This window comes from Malaya genurostris, chromosome 3, assembly GCF_030247185.1.
Source record: "Malaya genurostris strain Urasoe2022 chromosome 3, Malgen_1.1, whole genome shotgun sequence".
In the NCBI taxonomy this organism is placed as follows: domain Eukaryota; kingdom Metazoa; phylum Arthropoda; class Insecta; order Diptera; family Culicidae; genus Malaya; species Malaya genurostris.
The window spans coordinates 181,583,186-181,600,563 of record NC_080572.1 but is presented as its reverse complement, the minus strand read 5'-3'; the positions used below and the strand labels follow the sequence as shown (position 1 = coordinate 181,600,563).

At 38.6% G+C, this 17,378-nt stretch overlaps 1 protein-coding gene across 1 annotated transcript in view; it reads left to right on the top strand.

The window, feature by feature from the left end:
- Positions 1–9,576, top strand: part of LOC131435269 (citron Rho-interacting kinase) — a 46,890-nt gene extending 37,314 nt beyond the window's left edge. The window contains exons 5-6 of the mRNA XM_058602961.1: positions 6,229–8,369; positions 8,435–9,576. Of these exons, the coding sequence (XP_058458944.1) occupies positions 6,229–8,369; positions 8,435–9,477 (3,184 nt within the window). The 3' untranslated portion in view covers positions 9,478–9,576. The remainder of the gene's footprint in view (positions 1–6,228; positions 8,370–8,434) is intronic.
- Positions 9,577–17,378: the final 7,802 nt, after the last annotated feature.

Below are 17,378 nucleotides of genomic sequence, written 5' to 3'. Positions count from 1 at the left end.
GGAAAATCTTTAGCGATTACGTGGAAATAATGATGTCATAAGAATTTTTATAACGAGGAGGGATTAGCAAGTGTTACCGATTTAACAAGAATACCGAGAAAATTATAACTATTGTGAGATTTAAAACTAATAGACTAGCCGTGCGCAATGTGTGCAGAGTATTGTTCAACCGAGTTGCCATTTAAATTGCGTTTCACTAACAAACAGAGTATTTCAATGGGCAGAACAATTTCTAGAATTTTGCCACCTTACCTTCACGAAACATTTCCGAGCAACGCCGGGTAATTCAGTTAGCTACATATATAGGAGGAGTGGAGCAACTTGATTGGTTAGATGACAAAAATTGTTCTTATATTTCAATGTAATATTTTTAAATATTATATTCATTCACTTTATCCATGAACAATTCAATTTATTGTATTTTGGTATGATGAAGTCTTATTGTCATTTAAATTTTTTTCCGAAAATTTCAGTATCTTTTATGTGACCGAGAAAACAATAACAAAAGTAGTGCGAACTGAGGAATAATTGTATTTCTGTTTTTATTGTTATCTAATGATAATCTGAGGCACTAAAAAGTACCTTGAATTGTCACAATCAACAAGATCTGTATTTAGATCTGAGATGGTGTGTCTTGTTTCGGCAACAGTTGCTCAGAAAATGGTAGGAAAGCGATGAAATTCAACTAGTTCTTTATGATGATATTTAGCACTGAAAAGTGCTTTGAATTGTCTGAAAAGCACGGAAAAGTGCTTTGAATGGGCCTTGCTGGACTTTTTGGCTGCCTTTTTACCGGTTTTCGGTGCCATCTTGCTGACGGTGCTCGTGCGTTCAGAGTAGCTGCTTTAACTTAAATGACGCTATTTCTTTTTTTCCATAAATATTAATCTTATTTTTGTGTATTACATCAACGTTCTACAGTACAAGTGTTTTGACCTTTTGGCCTTTCATCTTTGTTGTTCATACGATTCGTTATTAATAATAGGTGTTTTAGTTATTCTTGTTTTACATACTAATGTTTAATCACAATATTTATTTTAATTATTAATAAAATATCTACCTATCCCTAACTGGTACGTACAAATTTTGAATTACTTGTATTAAAGAGATTGAGCACCTCTCTTCAAATTTCGTGCAGTATTGTTCGAATTATTGTTCTAGTATATCCAGGGAGGCCACCTTATGTACTTCATTAGTCCTTGTCCAAAGGGGTAGATTTAGAATCATCTTTAAGATCTTACTTTGAATGCGCTGAAGCCTAAGTTTGTGCGCCATCTGATTCTTCAGGCACAGTTCAGATGTTCTACAAATTAGCGGATACAGAGACCTAATGAGTATGCTGCATTTTTGAACGATTTTGTCAACATGTGACCTGAATATCAGATGTCTGTCAAAGGTGAATCCTAGATAGATAACTTCATCGGACCATTGAATGACCTCATCACCGAATCGTATTCGGCATTTGTCTGATGGAACAAGTTTTGGAGATCTTGAATGTGGAAACAAGATGACCTGAGTTTTTGCTGCATTGATCACAATTTTCCAGCTTGTAAAGTATTCCATTAAAGCGTTCAGACCTGTCTGTAGTTTATTCTTCAGAGCATTAATGACACGACCTTTGTAAAGAATGGCAGTATCATCAGCAAATTGTGACAGAACACCACCACCCGGAAGAGGTGGGATGTCTGATGTAAAAATATTGTATAGAATGGGACCTAGGATACTTCCCTGGGGTAACAGATCGGCTGAAAAGTTCGTATCGTTTCTATGAGAGGGCGCCACTAGAATTAAATCCATACCATTTTCAGTTAGTACCAACCTTCAAAAGATACGTGTATAAATTTGACAGCTGTCTGATTATTAGTTTGTGAGATATTGCATTTTGAGTGAAGCTGGAGCTGTTATGTCGAAAAAAACCGATTTTTTCGTCGATATATAACAATGGACGAAACATGGCTCCATCACTTCACTCCGGAGTCCAATCGACAGTCAGCTGAGTGGACTGCACGCGATGAACCGAACCCAAAGCGTGGAAAGACTCAACAATCGGCCGGTAAGGTTATGGCGTCTTTATTTTGGGATTCGCATGGTATAATTTTCATCGACTACCTTGAAAAGGGAAAATCAACCAACCATGACTATTATATAGCGTTATTAGAGCGTTTGAAGGACGAAATTTCAAAAAACGGCCTCATTTGAAGAAGAAACAAGTTTTGTTTCATCAAGACAATGCACCGTGTCACAAGTCGATGAAAACCATGCTGAAATTGAACGAATTGGGCTTCGAATTGCTCCCTCATCCATCGTATTCTCCAGATTTGGCCCCCAGTGACTTTTTCCTGTTCTCAGACCTCAAGAGAATGCTCGCTGGTAAAAAGTTTAGAAGCAATGAAGAGGTAATCGCTGAAACTGAGGCCTATTTTGAGGCAAAGGACAAATCGTACTACAAAAATGGTATCGAAAAGTTGGAAGATCGCTATAATCGCTGTATTGCCTCTGATGGCAATTATGTTGAATAATAAAAACGAATTTTGGCAAAAAATGTGTGTTTCTATTAAACGATACGAACTTTTCAGCCGAACTGTTACACCAGCAGGAGTAGTAAATCTTTCTGAAAGTGCATTATTCAGAGAAACCTGGAAAGCTCTATCCGCAAGATAATTTTTGATAATTTTAGTAAGATACATGGGAAAATTATACCAATGCAGTTTGAACACCAGGCCATCGTGCCACACATTATCGAATGTCTTTTCAATATCCAATATTGCCATGGCAGTCGTTTTGGACACTGATTTGTTTTGCTGGATGACGTTGTTAACCCTTGTGAGTTGGTGGATGGTGGATCTTCCTTTCCGGAACCCAAACTGTTCTTCCAGAAATATATCCTGTTCATCTGCGAAAGCAAGAATTCGCCTTTGTATTGACTTTTCAAACAGCTCGGATAGGGCAGAGAGTAAGCTGATGGGCCGATAGCTCTTGGAAAAGGAAGGATCTTTCCCCGTTTTCAAAACTGGGATAACTTTAGCTAACTTCCACATTGAAGGGAAGTAACCAAGCTCCCAGCACCTGCTTAAAATTTAAGCTAAGAAAACAAATGAGCGAATACTCAAATGTTTCAGCTCAATGTTGAATGTGTTTTCGAAGCCGGGGGCCTTCATATTTTTTGATTTTTTCACAATAGCTATCAGCTCTTTCGCAGTGACTCTACTTTCCTCAGGAACTAAGCTGTCTGATTGCTCAACCTCAGCTACGCTATCAGCAACGGCTCTTTCATGTGGGCTAACAATGTTAAGTCCTGAATTGTGAGAACAGACAAACTGCTGGCCTAGCGCATTTGCCTTCTCTACTGGTGTGATTAAAGGTATTCCTTCAGCTGTGTCCTGGGGTGACATCAGAGGAGGAATAGGCTTCGGTTTTTTTTTTAAGCACCTTCGTTAAGGACCAAAAGGGCTTTGAATGTGGTAGAATTTCTCGAAGCTTTTGCTGGAAATTCCTGTTGCGAAGCTCAGATATCCTGGATTATCCTAGTTGAGTTGTTATAAGAAGTCTTCTTATCTAGGATGCCAGTTCGTTGATACTGCCGCCGGTAGATATTTCGAAGTCGGATGAGTTTCTTGGTGACACTGTCGATTTGAAGAGAGGAACTCGGCATATGTTGTACTGGAACCGTCCTATCACGAGCGACTGTGATTGAATGCTGGAAGGAAGATAGGGCCGCATCGATTTCCATCGTGGAATCAAGTGGCAAATCGATATTAATAAGTTGGTCGGCGATTTGTTGAAATTGGACCCAATCAGTGCGATATTAGTTCCTCAGAGGTTGAATAGGCACTGTTTCTGGTGAAGATCTCAACGTCAATATTACTGCATTCGGCACATTTCCCGCACCGACTCGTAATGTGGCAATTCCTCGCTCCATGGCCGTAGTTCGTGCTCTGTGTGACATCCTGATGTACCGGTTTATACTTTTGCCATTCGATGATTATATGGAATAATGATTTTATCGTTTTTAGTTGACTCATGGTGATGGAGCCCTCCTCCAGATGAACCAGGTACAGTTGATCTCTATACTTTTCTTCCGTGTTATGTCGTTTCATTTTAAACACCATCACAGGCTTAGTCCAGCCTCCGACAGTGCCTGCTTTAGTTCGGCTTCCATCATGTCGGGGAATCCTCGAAGTACAACTTTCATAGGTTTGTTGGCGGTAATATCGTGTGTGAAGTATTCCGCTTTTGTCTGCTTCAGGTACAATTCCACTGCTTTGTAGTGGTTCAAAGCCGGAACAGGTATTTTGTAACCCTCAGTACATGAACGGATTGTTGCCTGTAGTCCTTTGCTGATCAGCGTGTTGAAATCCGAGCGTAGAGTTGGTGGTAAGCCCTTCAGGTAGAATGGCGGCATTTTTCCTTCTTCCTCTTCGACATCAACTGGCAGATCAGCGTATTGGTTGTTACTCAGCAAACGGTCGTTTATCTGTACATCACTTGGCTTCAGACACTTAGCATCCTTTGGATCCTTCTCGGATCTATGGCGCGTTTTACTCATGTCGCGGGTAGGTAGGCAGCTGCGAATAAAAGATAAAACAAAATCGAAATTAGTCGTAGTAGGTTATTCGTCTATCCACATCGAGTGTTAGATGACGAATTGGAAATGGTAGGAAAAATGAACCACTCAACTTTTATATGGATGCTCTTGTATAGATGCAGACATCTCGCGTTCTGATTGGCTGGATCTGTCATGTGTTAAATCAAACAGGTTTTTCAAAAGTGTACTATTGAAAAACTTCAATGTTGTTGCAATACACGTTCAAGTTGAAAATTTTCGATTCTATTGGTAGTTAGATTATATAAATCCTTCTACAGATCACGGAGCTATGAGCTTTCAAAATACGAGAAAGGCGAACGCGCCTTATGAATTATCTTCTTTGATACTCGTTTATACCAAACATTTCAGAAAAGTTTAATGTTGAACTATTTGAGAATATGTCACATAACTGAAAATTTTATCATAAAATTGTGATCATATTTCCGATGGCATGTAGCAAGAATTATGTTGATTCATTAGATACAACAGGAGATATTCACGATCAAAAACTTATCACTCTCTCAAAGGGTAAATTTTGAAAAGGCGCCCAATAGTAAAATAAGTCGTATTCACGACAAAAAAAAACAAGATATCGAGATTTAAACAAAATATGCTTACTTCAAACTAGAATTTGGTTGTTCCCAACAAATGCCGGTTGTATAAAAAAAAAAACATTAGTTGAATCAATTCAGAATTTTTATTGTCACTACGTCAACAACAAGTTCGTTAGAATTACCTGGAATTTAATTGCTTTTACAATATTTCTTTCTGCATGTAGTTCGATTTGCAACGATAATGGCTTATTAAATCTGTGGCAGGAAGGAAATTCGATGAATTCACAAGACATTATTATTTTATTTTCCACATCTGTCTGTTTATTATCAGGTAGCTATTATATGTTCACCGGCGTTGACGTCGTACTCGAATTATCGCATGGACACCTCTGATGAAATAGTTGCATGAGCAAGTTTGCAACAAACTTGAGCTGTAAAGTGTTTTTCACATTGTTTTTATCTATTCCCCAACTAACCGAGCTATACAAGGTGCACTGTAGTATCGATCACCATGCGATGCGTGGAAATATATTTGATTCAAAAGCGCAAAAACGTGTGAATTTTCGTCCAGCTTTTGTGTTTAATTGCTCAGATGGATGAACCGCACACTGACCTGATCTCTTTGTGTGTGGGCACAACACATCAGTAGCAGTTGCAACTGAAGCAAAAACATGTTCCGAATACCTACTTGTGTTACTCGGTTTGATAGCCGATCAACGTTTTGCGTTGAGTTAGGGCAGTATGCATGTATATTAAACAATTGATCGCATGGAAATAGCGACAAAACGAAGACGCAAGTGAATGAAAACGAGTACTCGCAACAATTACTGTGCATACGATATCGGTCTGTTTTTGTCTCGATTTTGTTTTTAACTGTCGGTGTTTTATAACCGTATCAAAACCAGATGGTAATTTTCATTATTCAGAGAGACCCACATATGGTGCAAATCTGCCAAAAAAAAAAAGAAAATTGCATTATTCAATTGAATAAAAAAAAATTGAAAGTGAAGCATGACCATTTTCAGATAATGATACGAACGAAACGAAGATGTAATGAGTAATAGTCTAATTTGTTTCCAACGTTTTCAGAGAAAGCGAAGACCTGCAACGCAAACGAGCTGACGGATTGGAGGAGGTTGTTTCGCGACTGGAGAAAATCATCGATCAGTTCAAGACTGGTCCGGGTGCGAGCGGACCATCGGAATCGGCGACGACGACTTCACTGTTAGAACGTCAGAACGAGCGCTTGGAAGGAAGACTTAATGCCGTTCGGGAGCAGTCGATCCTGGACAAGCAATCGGCTCGAACGGCTAATCTGTCACTGTGGAAGCTGGAAAAAGAGTTGGACCGGGTGAAGCTGGACAATTCTATTCTTGGTCGGAAGGTTGAACAGGCCGAAGAACGAGCGAACAAAATCCGCAAGGAAAAGGAAGAAGCCGAATTTAAAATCAAACAATCGGAGGAAACTGTGGCAAACAAATTGAAGCAGATTGACGATTTGAAGGAAGACGTTCGTTTATTGAAAGATGATTTGAAAAAGGAGAAAAACAGTCGGGACTTGATCGAAAGAGGACGACTTACGGAGAAGGCTGATTTGATTGCAGCTACCGCCAAGCTGCAAAGTATGGAGGATAAATTAGATGAAGCAAAACTGAAGGCTAGCCAGGCCAATGATAATTTGAGGGTTCTAACTACGGAAAATTCACGACTTCTCCGAGAATTAAATGAATGCCGGGAAGAGCTATCGAGTGTCGAGGAGTCCAAAACACATTTAGAGGAAAAATTGGTTACTGTTACCAAGAATTTTAATATGCTAAAGGGAGCTTGCAGTATAACTGAGACACAACTAACGGAACTGGAGATCTTACTTACGAAAGAGCAGAAACGGAGCAAGGAAAATCAAGAGAAAATAAACAACCTATGGAAGGAAATGAATGAAAAGGATTCTGAAATTGCCAAACTGCGGCAAGATCTACATCAAGAGAAATCATCCAAAACATTAAACGAGTCAAAAACCGTTCAGCTTGAGTCTGAGTACGAGAAATTGAGACAGAAATTTGAAGATCTTCAGAAACAGATGGTCGATCAGCAGAAGGAGCTGATTGAAAAGACAACTAGCCTGTTTGAAGTGCAGGAACGCATCGAAATGTTAAACTTGGACACCGACAATCTGCAGAAGGTTGTTTCCAATTACGAACATGAGCATCTGTTGCTCAAAGAAGAAAACTCGAAAGTGCTAACGGACTTATTCATGGCCAAGGAACACATAACTAAGCAAAACAATGAAATTAAAGACTATAAAAACAAGATCAATCAGTTAAACAATGAACTCGGTCACGTGAAGAAGGTCCTTGTCGAACAGAAACAATTCTACTCCGAACGAAACATCAAATCGGAAGCAACATTGGATCAGTACAAAAAATTGATCGATTTCCTGCAAGCTCGTGTGGACGAAAGTGCACACAAGAAGAAAAAATCTTTTGCGGATAAGATTTTTGGCTCCAGTGGTCACGACAAAAAGGAAAACGTTCCCCCCAATCCAATTATGATTGAAAATACAACAAGTTACAAGAAGCTTCAGGAAGAATTGCAGAAGGAGCGTCAGCGCACTAACCAACTGAAGGAGCAACTTTTGCGCACGAAAACAGACATGATTGCCATGCAAGGTTCACTGAAGAAGACTCAGAAAGATAAAGAAAATCAGAAGCAGTTAGAATATGAGATTGTCGAGGAAAAGCCAGTGCCGGAAAAAGCTGTTCCAACTGTGCAGAGGAAAACATCACAAAAACCATGTAAAACTAGCACTTCCAAAGCGCATACGTTCGATATGACATTGGAAACGCCGTCATCGAAAAATCCGGTCCAACTGTGCAGTGTTTGCGATCGACATATCCTAGCCGGTCAGCCATACTGGAAGTGTACGGTTTGCTCCAAAAACGTTCATCGGAAGTGTCGATCGGGTGCCAAAAATGATTGCCAGGAAGACGGCGATCTAGATTCACTGGCTAACGAATTGTTGCAGGAGGTTGGTGCGTCGAGTGACACGGACTCGATACAGGATAGAGTCAGTTTGATGGGCACTGATTCGGGTCCTGTTAGCAGTGCTGACGAGAAGGTTAATGACGACGAGGATAAATATGTAGGTGATTTGCTGTTCAAGTCGCGACGGTTGGAGCCAAAATTGGTCATCAATGATGTTTACGATGTAAACGAAAGTGTGGTACTGTTGGGTAAGTTTTGTGACTTATTCGAAATATTTTCACATTTAATCAAACCTTTTCACACTTAATTATAGCTACCGACAGCGGATTACATTCGTACAACGTGGAAACAGCGGAATGCGTTCAGATAAAAGGTATCTCCAATGTAAAGTCCTTTGCTATATCGCAGCACATTCCAAAGGCAATTATAATTGGCAACGATGGCGAATATTTGTACCAGTGTGACGTACGCCATCTGCAGAGCCGTGCTCAAGCTTCCTCTTGCCTGTCTCCTAAGGTGGAGACTTTTGTGTTGGATCTTTCGATTGCCAACCGAACGCACAGCGAACGGTGGCATCTGGTTCGAATGATGGATGAAGTTTCATCGCAGCAATTGTCGGACGCGATTGCGATTGCGGCGACTTCCTCGAGGATTGTCATTCTGAAATTTGATGTCAATTTAGGACGATTCAAGCCTGTACGTGGCTTAGATACGGTTTTACCAGTTTCGTCGGTTCTCTTCACCCGACACACCGCCATTGTAAGTTCAGATAAGTTTTTTGAAATCGATCTCTCGTCATTCGGTGCGGAAGAATTTTTGGACATGTCGGACTCTAGTTTGAGGGATATTCGCTCTTGTACCCCGGCAGCAGCATTCAAAGTGAACAGTCAGGAGTTCCTTCTTTGTTTCAAAGAAGTTGGTATCTTTGTTGACGAATACGGCTGTCGTTCCCGACCGGACAACATAAATTGGTTACAGGAGCCACTGGATTTCAAGTATCGCGAATCATGCCTATTCATTGCCCATTCTGATTGCGTTCAAGTGATGTATGTAAGCAAGTCGTACACGAAGGAACTAGAACGTAAGGAATCTGCCGATGAACGGAGGGCGTTCGTTAATCTGAATTCGCCGACGTTGTTGGCATTCCTTGACTTTGCTCGAACGAGTATCTACGTGGCCTGCGAATGCGGTCATGAACGGGAACAAGAAATCATCAAACTCGATGGGTACAAAGCATTGCAGACTATATCGCCCGGTGTCGGTAGTTCAATGGAAACTTTATCCAGCATGGCCAGTTACCCAACTACGGTTGCCCAGAGCAATGAGACGATATCGACGCTTGGGCACGCGGTGTAATCATTGAATTTAAGACTCATTTACGATTATGGATTGTTGATTTTAGATATGTGACGTAGAAGTATGTGCTCTTAATAAAGATTTTACTTCTCTGTGAAAGGTGTGTTTTATTCCAAAATTTCTAAACTGATAGCTGCGAATTTATGGCCTTAGTATAAATATACGTAGCATTTAAAATCAGACCATTAAGGAAGTATTTCCGTTTTTTACGCGATAAACGTTCATTATTTCAATATAAATTCCAATATATAAAAATAAATATTTTACGTATAAAACTATATACCTTGCGTTTACTGCTGGAACGTGTTGGATTTATTTTTGAAAAAGTTTAAAATTGTTGTGATGGCTTGACCTTTCGCGAGTCAAGTACAAGATTCGCTCACGAATATCAAATTATTTGTTAGAAATGGAAGCTTAAAACATTTTTTTTTAATTTTTCTTCTCTTCTATTTTTTGGTTAAAATTATTATTTGTTTTGTATAATCATGGCAAACAATTAATATATCACTCATTATATAATTCTGTAAGAATGTTTTCGAGAAATCTTACCAAGAAGTCGATAAAAATGTGTTCTGAGAAAGTCGCGTTTGAAGTTTTATCCCAGTTTGTACTAGCTATAACAGTTGTATACTTAAACTTACTATTAGTCTGCGATTCCGATGAAATTTTAAACCTTTTTTTCGATCGAGTAATGCTTTAGTATGAAAAACTTCAACCCGATCGAGATACATAATGCCAATTTTCGTATTCGATTGAAATACATAATAAGGGGTGAACATTTGTGTAATAAATTTTTCACTCAACGACCGCGAAGAGAACTGCTTTCGCAGAGAAAGCAATGTCTATTCCCCAATGGTCAAACATTTTGGTCAATAAGTCTCCAGTCTGACAGACAGATGGAGTAGTTAATCAACAATCAATATTTCAGATGTCATCTGTCCAAATTTCGTAACATTGGGTTCATTAGTTATTATGCTTTCAGTTACGAAACTTTTGAAAAATTAGGAAGTATGAAGAACAATTTATCCACCTAGTGGTGTGATAATGCCTTTCTCTTGTCATATACACAGTCTCATCAAAGCATGTTTTGCCTTTCTCATATAGAAAGGTTATGCAATCGCTGTGAAAACCGACCGAGACCCGGAGGGACGAATGTCATATACCATTCGACTCAGTTCGTCAAGATCACAAAATGTCTGTTTGTGTGTGTATGTATGTGTGTATGTGACAAACACTGTCACTCAATTTCCTCAAAGATGGCTGAACCGATTTTCACAAGCTCAGATTCAAATCAAAGGTCTTATAGTCCCATATACTGCTATTAAATTCTACCCCGATCCGGCTTTCTGTTCCGGAATTACAGGGTGATATGCACCAAAAAAATGAGAAAAAAAAGTCACACACGTTTCCCAGAGATGGCTGAACCGGCTGAAAGGGCTTATGGGCTGAATTTCATGTGGATCCGACCTCCGGTTCCGGAATCACAAGAAAATATGTGCGAACTTATGAAAAAATGCTCAATTTTCTCGGAAATACAACCGATTTTGAAAATTGACTAGTGAAAATTGGCCCAGAGGGCTAAGTGTTCTATACCAATCGACAAAGTTCATCGAGCGGAGCAATGTCTGTATGTGTGTGAGTATGTGTCAAATAATTTCACTCGTTAAATAAAAAAATCTCATAGTCCCATAGGTTGCTATTGAATTTCATCATACTTTCATAGGGTAAAAGGGGGTTTAAAATTGCAAACCGTAATTTAGAGTGATGGCACAAAAAAGAGTAAAATTCTTCTAGATTTGGCTCAAAACTGATTTAATTTGTAAGCTTTATTAGTTATTAACTAAACGAACCGATTTCGGCTATACTGGTTTCCAGTTTCCGGTTCCACAAGTACCGAAAATAGTGGTCAAGAACTCGAAAACGAGACTTACTCAATTTTCTAAGAGATGATTTGATCGATTTCCACAAACTTAGTCTCAAATGAAAGTGAAATTCTCAATTTCATCCGGGTCTGACTTCAGGCTCCAGAACTAAAGAGTAAAGTGTGTTTAATCAGTCATTTTGACGATGCAAAATAATGATTTTTTTTATTAACTTGACATAACTGTTTACAAATTGAATGTTGGTTATGTTAGTTCATACCCAAAAAAAGTTTTTTATTTTATTCAAGATTGAAAAAAAATTCTTGGCAGAATCTTCTTGAGATATTTTTTGAAAATATAAGTAATATGACAATGAGAAAGGTATCACTAACCACTAGGTGGATTAAGAAAGGTTTTATTAAGATAATTTCTGATTTCAATTTGGACTCGTTCTTCTTCTTCTTCTTCTTCTCCTTTGATGTGACAGCTGTCACATCTGTTTATGGCACAGCTATTTGCTATAACGCCAGTCAGTTTTTATGTCGTAATTATGGTGGTTATGCATTGTTATATTTGTAATTGAAGCTCTTTTAGGAAGTTTATTAGCCTTCTGATATTGTTGATATTTTTTGTTTCAAACACTTCTTGTATTCTGAAGAACGATTGCAGTTTGTGTTTATCTCGTAGTTGGATATGTTTTGTGCATTGTAGGATTATGTGCTCCGATGTGTTCGGTGTTTCGCATAAGTCGCAGAATCTTTCATCCTTTTTGTTCATGATGCTCAACCAGTATGGTGAAAAATCATGGCCAGATATTAATCTGTTCAGAGTTCTGACTTCGGAATTGGTTAGCGGCAAGTTATGGTACCAGGATTTATCATTGATTCCTGTTTGATATTGGAAAAATTTACGTCCTTTGCCTTGTTCTTGTGAGTATTTCACGTACCATTCTTGAACCTCTTCTATTATCGTATACTTGCATATGTTAATTGCATCGTGTGGGAAAATTTTGTTGTTTGCTTCAATCTCTTGTTGTAATCCTAGTTTTGCTAGACTATCCGCTGTTTCATTTCCCCGCACATTGATATGGCCTGGTATCCACTGTATCTTCGTATCCATCTTAAAGGCCATTCTGATTATTTTGTAGATTGTTTCGTCCTGTTCTTCATTTTCCATTTGACTTTTTATCAGTTCACATCCTGATTTTGAATCCGTAAGTATAACGGCGTTGCAGATTTGATTTTTTTCCAGGTATTGCAGTGCGACATATATAGCCTCCAACTCTGCTGACATGCTGCATACTGAGTTTTTCAACTTTAAGCTGAGACGATAATTGTGTGTTTGATCGAAAATACCTATCCCACATGTATCTTCGACCTTTGAGGCGTCAGTGTAAACTTTTGTGCAGGTATGATATTTGTACATGAGGAGTCCAAGTGTTCTTTGTTTAAGAACTCTGTCTGATGTAGACTTCTTATTGCTTGTCTCTTCGCCTAGATCACTTTCTATCATTATCGATACTTTTTTCTCTACGTGCCACGTTTGAGATGTTTGAGTAATGATTTCTTTATATTTTAGAAACATTAGTTCTAGGTATGTTGCCTTTTTCTCTGCCAGATCGGCTTCATTTAAGCCTTTCAGCTGATTCCATACTGGGGTATTGAATTGTGCATGTCTAATTATCTCTCTAGTTGTTATTAGTTCTCTCCTGTATCCCAAGGGGTGTTGGCTTGCAATTGCACAAAGTGTATTGATTGGTGTGGTTTTCGAGCATCCAGTCACTTGTCTTAGGCATGCATTGTAAGCAATATCCAAGGTATGTGCATTTGTCTTATGGGCGTTTGCATACGTCGACGCCCCGTAGTCTAGGTATCCGCGAATAATTGCATTGCATATCCGTCCCATAGTTTGAGGATGCCCTCCAGTTCTGCTGCTGCTGATAACTTTCAGCATATTTAATCTGTCTACTGTATTTCTTTTCACTTCTCTGATATGTGCTCCGAATTTTAATCCTCTATCAAAATTCAAGCCAAGGTGCTTGTGTACGTTTGTGGTTTCAATAGTTGTTCCATTTATTTTAATTTGTAGGTCTTTGTTACTCATTTGAAATAGCATAGCCTTCGTTTTATTAGGGTTGATCTTCAAATTCAATTCGTTTGTCTGAGTTACTAGTTTGTTTACAAATGTCTGTGCCCTTTGACTGACCATCTCAACTGATTCACCTTCAATTATTATTGAAAAGTCATCCGCAAATTGTATCAGTTCTGTTCCCTCTACACGTATATCGTGTAATGCCAGTGTATATACGTTAAATAGCGTTGGTGAGAGTACGTCTCCTTGAGGCAGACCGTCATTCACCGTACGTGCAACAATTCCTGTCGTTGATTGTACCTGTACTTGCCTCCCGGTGAGAAATTCGTTTATCCAGACGCATACTGCTATTGGCATGCCAATCCTATGCAAGATTTCATTAAGAGCAATCGTTTTCACTGAATTGTAGGCATTACTGAGGTCCAAAAATATAACAGCGACTATTTTTTTTTGCCGTTTTATATTCATTATTTTGTTTGTTATGTAGCTCAGCGCAGTGGATGTAGATCTGTGTTTTCGGAATCCGAACGACGTATTCGGTAAAATTTTATTAGTCTTTAGGAATGTTTCAATTTTGTCTAATACCGCCGTGTTAATTACTTTCATTAGGCAGTTGAGCAATGATATTGGTCTCAGATTATCAGTGATTTCTGGATCATATCCTGGTTTCGGTACTGGTATTATTTTTATTATTTTGAGCTTATGTTCTATTCTCCCGGTTTTCCACATATTATTCAATTCAGCTATAATAGTATTACGGACATCAAATTTGGCATTTTTGAGCATTTCATACGTCATTCCGTCCGGCCCCGGGGCAGAGGTTTTTCTTTTGCGTTCCAGGATCTGGTCCCATTTGCCTACGTCTAGGATGTTTTCCGTTGTCGCCACTCTTCTTAGCTCCTCGGGATATTCTTCTGATCTTGGGAAATGTTTCTCCAGAAATTGTTCGGTCATTTCCGGGTCAAGTAGAATCCGCGTTGCATATGGTCTCTTGCTTCTTGTGAATGCTCCAATCTTTTGCCATAAGATTCTCGAGTTGGTTCTGGGATTTATACTTTCCGCGAATTCTATAAATTTCTGTTTCATAAATAACTTTTTTTTGTTGTTAAATATGCATTCTCTGTTTTTCATCTCGATTAGATCCTGCAGTTTTCCAGTGTGATTGAATGTTTTTCTTGCTTCGTTTTTATTTTTCCACGCGTCTTCTATTTCAGTATTCCACCAGTATTTTGGTTGGTAACGGTTTTTTTGTTTGCAGGTTTTAATAATTTTTTTTGTTTCATTTTGTAATTCTCTTATGTTCTTGATTTTCGTCGTGTCTAATTCTCGAAATTCTTTCAATAATCTTTTCTTGTTAATGATTTTCTCTTCAGTTTTTCTTGTGTCCGTATCGATTGTTATTTTTATTACCATATGTCTGCTTCCAATGCTGTAATCTAATATCTGCATTCTGGTTTGTTGATAGATTGTGGGGGCGCAGAAAACTAGGTCTATTGTTGAGGGTTGTTTGTTTAGTTCCGCTGGTATGTACGTTGGTTGTCTATTGTTAAGTAGAATTACATTTTCGTTTGTTATTATATCGTAAAGGGCTTCTCCTTTGTTATCGGCATGATGCTCGTCCCAGAGTCTATTGTGGGCGTTCAAATCTCCGCCTATAATATATTTTTTCGTTTTGCTCACCTGTCGTATAATCTCCAGCATGCTCTCTTTGAATTCGCCAATGCTGGTACCCGGAGATGCATAGATGGACACTACAGCTAGCTCTAAGTTTATTATAAATCTTCCTACAGTTTGTATGTACTGTACACAGAATTGTGCCTACTTCTCATCCTCCAACGCAATACAATATCGAACCCGTTTTGTTACAATATTTATTTACTTCTGGTCTGCCACCACTTAATTTCGGGTGAAAATTACCAACACAGTAAAAAATAGTCTAGATGAACAACGTAAAATAAATGGTTACCTTCCAACATCGCGAAAAAGTTAAATATGTTATCAACGTAATCCAATAATTTATTGTGACGATTCATTTTCAAATATTATGATGAAATCAGGCATTCCTGCAAGCAGCTGCTCGGTGTTGACAAACGAGGGGAAATCAACTAGTAAACAAACTTTTACATAACACAAGGGGTGTACCGATAGTAAATAGTTCGCGCAGTACAATATAGGTGGAACTAGTGCATCACGATAAATTATTTGTATAAGACTTTATTCATACTGTCATGTCTGTTAGTCTGTGCTAGTGCATCACGAAAAATTATTTTTATAAGAATTTACTCATACTGTCATGTCTGTTAGTCTGTGGTCTTATTGTCGCTCATAGGTGTCACTGCTATCGTTACTGACACATACTCAGAAAAAAATTGTAAAACAAAATAAATTCCGCGTAATTCTAACGATTTTTTGTTGTTGATATAGTGACAATAACAATTCTGGTTTGATGATTTTTTGAAACAACCGACATTTGTTTGGAACAACCATATTCTTGTTTAATGCAAACATAGCAACTAAACTAATTGTTTAGTTGTTTTAAACATTTGGGCGTGTAGCAGGTGTTACTATGACGTTAGGACGATCGCAGCGGCCATGCTGTAGTAAAGGAAAGCAATGATCTAAAGACTGTACCAGAAAGTATGGACGCAACCAAAAACTGTTGCCATTTCGCAATGGTTCAGACTCTGTCAATTTTTATGGCTGCGTCCTGTTGTTTACACTCTTCTCTAACCACTTGTGCAGTTGTTTATTCGTTTTCATTAGTTCGTTTCGAAATGCGTGGACTTTCAGCAGAACAACGTCAAAAAATTGTGTACAAATGGTGCACATAACGCGGACTGTCACTGAGAAAGATAGCAAAAATGAAAGGAGTAAGTGAAAAAGCCGTGCGAAATGCAATCAGGAAGTTCGGTGAGGATAACACCTTTGAGGATAAACCGAAAACGGGTCGAAAAAAAGGTTTTGCTAACCCTCAGTTGAATAAACGTATACTGAAGGCGTTCGAGCAAAAGAAGGAGGTTTCAATTCGGGATGTGGCAAAAAAGTGGGCATTTTGAAGTCAAATGTTCTTCGTGCTAAAGAACGTTTGAATCTTCGAACCTATAAGAAGCAGAAACAATCAAAACGTAGTCGGAAACAAGAAGCATCGATCAGGCCGAGGGTTCGAAAGCTGTACAATACGATTCTTGCTGGGAATTTGAACTGCATAATCATGGACGACGAAACCTACGTGAAACTCGATTACAAATTCTTGCCGGGACCACAATATTATACGGTGCGAGATGGGCAAGTGTTAAACCAGTCCGAGACATCGAATGAAGTCGAAAAATTTGGTTGGAAAGCTATGTTCTGGCAAGCAATTTGTAGCTGCTGTAAGATTTCGAAACCCTTCATCACTACTGCTTCAATGAACAGCGAAATATACATCAAGGAATATTTACAAAAACGACTTCTACCCATGATTCGAAGCCACAAGGATCCTGATGTCTTCTGGCCAGATCTTGCTTCTTGCCACTACTCGAAATCAACGGTAGAATGGTATACTATCAAAAATGTCACTTTGGTCCCAAAAGACTTGAAACCACCAAATTGCCCAGAACTTCGACCAACTGAGGAATTTTGGGCATTAACGAAGGCACATCTTAGGACACATGTCTCGGCAGCCGAAACCATTCAACAGTTCGAAAAAGAGTGGAAAAAAGTGTCAAAACTTGTCGCCAAGAAGTCTGTACGGAATTTAATGAGGAACGTTCGCAAGAAGGTGCGCCAACTAGTCTACAATGGCTAAGTAGCAAATGTTGAGAATAATATTCTGTTGTTGTAGTCTAATATTATCAGGATATCGAATAAAATTTGAATATCTAACACTTGTGAATTATTTACAGCGAAATCAAAGTGCGTGCATACTTTCTGGGACAGTCTTTACAAGCATAATAAAAAACCGAACAA